Raw genomic sequence first — 5,893 nt, 5'->3', positions numbered from 1 at the left:
ATCGATTACATTGTTACGCCAGTAGGTGGCGAAAAGGGGCTGATAAAATGTATTTGTCTTTGAATCATACAAGAGATTCTTGAGTGAGTCATTGAATCATTTATTCATAAGTTGTTTATGTGATTTTGTTTAGCTGTCTAATGTTTTTTTTTCTTCAGAATCATGAAAGAACCACAACTTCCATTGGGGGAAAAAAAAAGAAAAAAGAAAAAACTCAGTTTATCCAGAATCATGCAGTTCTATTCTGCACAAAAAACAGCTCTTAAAGAGTCCAGTTTTTATGTAGCCTGTAGATTTTTGTTCGTGGTATTCAGCTCCAATAAATGTTTTGCAAAAAAGAGACAGGATAAATTTTTGATATCATTATTTAATCACACTGGAGTCGAAACTGGGAATCGAAAAGAATCGGAATCGATAAGCAGAATCGGAATCGGAATCGGAATTGATAAAATTCAAACGAACCCTCATATCAATCTCAAAGATAATAAAACCTTACCGTAACATGCCATTTATATGACTCGTTATTAATTTGATTGCCCAATTCTAGTGAGGTTAGCACTTATCACCTGTACTTTGGAACTATTAATAATGTATAAGTATACATGATCATGAACAGGTTTTCACCAAACTGGGCATTCTTGGTGCAGCTGATTACAGGTAAAGACAGCAGCTTCTCAGCTTCTGTTTCATTCATTAGTGTTTTTTTGTTTTGTTTTTTTTGTAACTAATGTTTATATGCGCACACTACTTTTAATTTTTCAACCATTTCTGTATGGAAAGGCGTTGACTAGAGCAAAACTTGCTAAGACATGCTGGTGAAATAGCTAATTGTATGATTTGTTTTGTTTTCCAGCTCCAAAGACCAAAATGACTAAATTAACTCTTTTAGCAGGTATTCTTCATATATTTTTGTTAATTTAATTTGAATTTGATTTATTTACTTGTTTACAATAAATGATATTTTAGTTTATTTTTATGCATAACCATATTGTCTTTTCCATAGCACTGGGCATCTTGCTTACAGTGCAGATTGGTAAGAACCTTCAATAACTTTTTCATTACCCAAAATACAGTACATGTCAGATATATAGTCTATAAAATAAATGCATCAACATTCATAATAAATATTCCAAGATGATGAGTAAAAATATATGTGTATTTGTGAGCTGTTAATAATATCTGAATTTCTGATAGTGGCTTCTACAAAGCTGGTGTGCTACATGACCAACTGGTCTCAGTACAGACCCGGCAATGGAAAGTTCCTGCCAGAAAACATTGATCCATTCCTCTGCACACATGTGGTTTATGCTCTGGCATCCATCAGCTATGATAATCAAATCACTACCATCGAATTGAATGACAACGAGCTGTACAAGTCACTGAATGACCTGAAGACAGTGTAAGCAAAAGCTGTTTCTATAGCAATACAATCAATGCAGTGTGTTATAAACCTTGATTAATTACACAATTTAAATCAGACCTTTTGATAATGCACTTTTTTTACACTGATTGAAAAATTTGACAGATTGATTTTTCGAATTGACTTTTTTTTTAATAGAAATCCTATATTGAAGACCATGCTGTCTGTTGGAGGATTGGTCAATGGCGTCAGTCCGTAAGTGAAACACATATCTGTGCAAGTCATAAATATATGACATAAACTTTACTGTACAAAAAACATACACAAAATATATATAAACTGTCATTTAAATCATATAAGTCCCTACCTGCCAACACATTAAACAAGATTTACTGAATCATATAACACATGTACTGTATGCCTTTATTTGCACTTCAGATACATCAGAATGGTGTCAACTCCAGAAAACCGCAAGACTTTCATCCATTCTGCATTGCTGTTCCTGCGTCTCCATGAATTTGATGGTATGGACATTGACTGGCAGTACCCAGGTCACAATGGAAGCCCACCAGAAGACAAACAGAGGTTTACTACATTCCTCAAGGTGAGCAAACTAGAGTGTTAAAATCAGGCGTGTTCATTAAAATATGACTTGGGGTCTGACTGTGTTTCTATTGTATGACAATTCTCAGGAACTGAGAGAAGCTGTTGAACAGGAGGCCATAGACACAAAGAAAACTCCTCTGATTATTTCCTGCAAAGTTTCCGGCATCAAGTCCACTATTGAGCGTGCTTATGAGGTTGCTGAAATTTCAGGGTAAGTATTGCTGTATTATAATCCAACTACAGTAACATATGTCTGCCTATTTTTTACTTTCTCCTTCTTTCTGTCGTTATAGTCTGTTGGACTTCTTGACCATCCTGTCTTATGACTACCATGGCCACTGGGACCCCATGACAGGGCACAACAGCCCCCTTTTCCGCAGCTCCTTGGACACTGGAAACACCATTCACCACAATATCGTAAGATCAAAACCCTTACATTCAAAATGCATCAATTCAAAGTGTCATTTGTAAGATCTCCTAGCACATTAATGGCTCTTTTCTCCAGAACTCATCTGTGGGATTCTGGCTGGGCAATGGAGCCCATGCTGAGAGGCTGCTTCTTGGCTTCCCCACATACGGACGCACATTCTTGCTCTCCACTTCGCAAACAGGTCTCGGGGCCCCAGCCAATGGCCCTGCTGACGCCGGCCCTTACACACGCGAAGCAGGATTCTGGTCCTATTATGAGGTTTTAACACGCTACTTTTACATATGATCGAAAACAAGTGTTCTCAACTGGTTTTGCTTTAAAAACTAGGTCTTCCGTTAGACATCAAGTGGCACGAAATTTGTATACTAATAATTTTGTACATTATATGCAAAAATTATATTTATATATATGTATATATATTATAATTTACTACACATAATAGTACATTTCAAAATGCAAGGGGTTTGTTGAGAACTACTGCTATGAAACATCTATTCAGACCGCATTAAGTAATTCACTACTATCAAGGTTACTACACATAATAGTACATTTCAAAATGCAAGGGGTTTGTTGAGAACTACTGCTATAAAACATCTATTCAGACCGCATTAAGTAATTCACTACTATCAAGGTTCAGTGTTTATTATACAACAGTTATTAAACTGTTGTGAATGATTCTTTAGTCAGTGACTTTTTCTTGCATGTTGCATTGATTCGCCACTAGGTGGCGACAAGTAACAAACAGCCTTTATAAGTGAGTCACTGAATCATTCGCTCAAACGATTCATTCAGGAATACAGTTACATTGTTGGTTAGAGATTGCAGTTCGGTCTTGTGTTACTCATTTCATTGAAATAACAAAATTAGAAAAAGTAACTGCAATATGATGAGTGTTTGGTTTGTGGATGTATCTCAAGTTTTAGCATTTTATGCTCTCAGGAGCCAGTTATTTACCACAGAAAACACACTGTGGTTTGCATAATCTGTGTAAGCTTTGGGTGATGAAGGTTATGACTGTTTTTGGTTCACAGATTTGCCCCATGGAATCAAGTGTCACTATTGAATGGATCGATGAGCAGATGGTGCCCTATGCAGTTCAAGGAAGGGCTTGGGTCGGATTTGACAACCGTGAAAGTTTTGCTGCAAAGGTAAATCAACTGCTGGTTTCCAGAACGCAATGAGATGTTTGATGAATTTCCGACAAACGTTTCCTAATTGCTTTAACAGGTGCAGTGGCTGAACTCCATGAGCTTGGGCGGAGCCTCAGTGTGGACCTTAGATTTCGACGATTTTTCTGGTAGTTTTTGCTACAGCGGATCTTATCCTCTTGTCAACCATTTGCGCAACGCACTAGGTAAACACTTTGCGATTATAATGCAGAAAAAGACCACATAATTTATTCTGTCTTCTATTATATGCATTAATGTCATGCTGAATCTCTATTCACAGGTTTCCCACCCAAGCCCACCACTACGCCACGTCCCACCACTACTGCTGACCCCATCGCCTCTTTCTGTGTTGGCAAACCAGATGGGCTGTACCCCAACCCTGCTGACGAAACCACTTACTTCCAATGTTTCCGTGGAAACACATACCTGCATAAATGCCAGCCTGGTCTGGTCTTTGTTGATGATTGTAAATGTTGTGATTGGCCTTGAACGTAAGTTCAAATCCACTCCTCCTGTTCAATACAAATGTCCAGTCTCCTATTTTTGTGATGTATTACCTCTGCTTCCAACTATCCAAGCTCATCATTTGAAAAAAATAATAATAAAGTGACAGACATTTTTATTTTATGCAAAACAGTATGGAGTCGTGTCTTGTTAAGGTGCTGGTCATATTTTCCTCACATTTAGTTAAAGAAAAATCATAATGTCCTGTTCAGTACAGTCTAGTTTTCTCTTGTTGTTATGCAGCAAAAACAGTGTCCTCTCTTTCCTTTCACTTTCAATAAAAATATTTAAAGCAGTCTGACTTATTACCTTTTCCTTAAACTGATCATCTGAAAATAAAATAAAGATAGTGACAACCCTATAATGTATGACTAGCTTTATAAAACTGTGAAGTTTCACACATAGTAAAGGATTCTTATAAACTTGACAGATATGAAGAAGAGCCATCATTAAACATGTCATATTATGAGCCCCACCCATCAGGCCACATCTTCATACAGTATTCTCAGTTAGAATAGTGTCTATCTACTCCAAACAATATAATGTTCAGTGAACTGTGTATCCTTCTCAAATTTATAAGGTCCTGTTGTGCCCTCTGGTGTAATTCTGCTTGCCAAAGTAACTTGAAGAGCCTACCATGTCATAATGACTGACTGTTCTGATAATGTTACACAAGGACCTAGATTGTTTTGTTGTTTTTTTATGTTACACAGCTGAGCTGATAAACTACCGGCAGATATCTGGGACACCGGAGTTGGCACAAGTTTAGATAGATTTTTTTAAACTGTAAATACATATGTGGTGTAGAAACTTTTCACAAAACGTGGCCATTTTTATCTGATTTGTCAGTAAATCCTAATGCAGTTCAAGTGTCTTTGATATTTCAGTGACAAATCAGTACAATAGCTTAATAAAGAATATGCATTTCATTATTAAAAGTATGCTTTTATAGTTGGTTATACATGTAAGGTTTAATGTAATTTTACCAATTATTGAAATAAACAATCAATAAACGTACACTATCATTTTGAAAGTCTCTTATGCTCATCAGGGTTGCATTTATTTAATAAAAAATACAGTAAAGGAGTTATATTGTGAAATATTATGATTTTTTTTATTTTATTCTTATATTACACAGCTGTGTTGATAAACTACCGGCAGATATCTGGGACACCTGAGTTGGCACAAGTTTAGATAGATTTTTTTTAACTGTAAATACATATGTGGTGTAGAAACTTTTGGCCTTTTTTATCTGATTTGTCAGTAAATCCTAATGCAGTTCAAGTGTCTTTGATATATCAGTGACAAATCAGTACAATAGCTTAATAAAGAATATGCATTTCATTATTAAAAGTATGCTTTTATAGTTGGTTATACATTTAAGGTTTAATGTAATTTTACCAATTATTGAAATAAACAATCAATAAACGTACACTATCATTTTGAAAGTCTCTTATGCTCATCAGGGTTGCATTTATTTAATAAAAAATACAGTAAAGGAGTTATATTGTGAAATATTATGATTTTTTTTTTTTTATTCTTATGATACACAGCTGTGTTGATAAACTACCGGCAGATATCTGGGACACCTGAGTTGGCACAAGTTTAGATAGATTTTTTTTAACTGTAAATACATATGTGGTGTAGAAACTTTTGGCCTTTTTTATCTGATTTGTCAGTAAATCCTAATGCAGTTCAAGTGTCTTTGATATATCAGTGACAAAACAGTACAATAATTTAATAAAGAATATGCATTTCATTATTAAAAGTATGTTTTTATTGTTAGTTATACATGTAAAGTTTAATGCAATTTACCACTTACTG

At 35.3% G+C, this 5,893-nt stretch overlaps 1 protein-coding gene across 1 annotated transcript; it reads left to right on the top strand.

Moving 5' to 3' along the window:
* Positions 1-862: 862 nt before the first annotated feature.
* On the top strand, positions 863-4,315 carry LOC107685747 (acidic mammalian chitinase-like). Its single transcript, XM_016482447.1, has 11 exons — positions 863-892; positions 1,004-1,033; positions 1,195-1,399; positions 1,559-1,615; positions 1,799-1,964; positions 2,053-2,177; positions 2,260-2,383; positions 2,472-2,654; positions 3,428-3,544; positions 3,624-3,750; positions 3,846-4,315. The coding sequence occupies exons 1-11, from the start codon at positions 868-870 to the stop codon at positions 4,052-4,054; spliced, it is 1,368 nt and encodes a 455-aa protein (XP_016337933.1). The 5' UTR covers positions 863-867; the 3' UTR covers positions 4,055-4,315.
* Positions 4,316-5,893: the final 1,578 nt, after the last annotated feature.

The sequence above is a fragment of the Sinocyclocheilus anshuiensis genome, unplaced genomic scaffold, assembly GCF_001515605.1.
Source record: "Sinocyclocheilus anshuiensis isolate Anshui unplaced genomic scaffold, SAMN03320099.WGS_v1.1 scaffold257, whole genome shotgun sequence".
Taxonomy (NCBI): Eukaryota; Metazoa; Chordata; class Actinopteri; order Cypriniformes; family Cyprinidae; genus Sinocyclocheilus; species Sinocyclocheilus anshuiensis.
Note: the sequence above shows the minus strand (reverse complement) of the source record. Positions and strands in the feature narration are given on the sequence as shown.

Bases quoted from the DNA above. Each gene is read 5' to 3' on its own strand.
- LOC107685747 (XM_016482447.1), top strand. From the start codon at position 868: ATGACTAAATTAACTCTTTTAGCAG. The intron at 893-1,003 runs GTATTCTTCATA...TCTTTTCCATAG, and splicing joins TAAATTAACTCTTTTAGCAG to CACTGGGCATCTTGCTTACA. The intron at 1,034-1,194 runs GTAAGAACCTTC...AATTTCTGATAG, and splicing joins CTTGCTTACAGTGCAGATTG to TGGCTTCTACAAAGCTGGTG.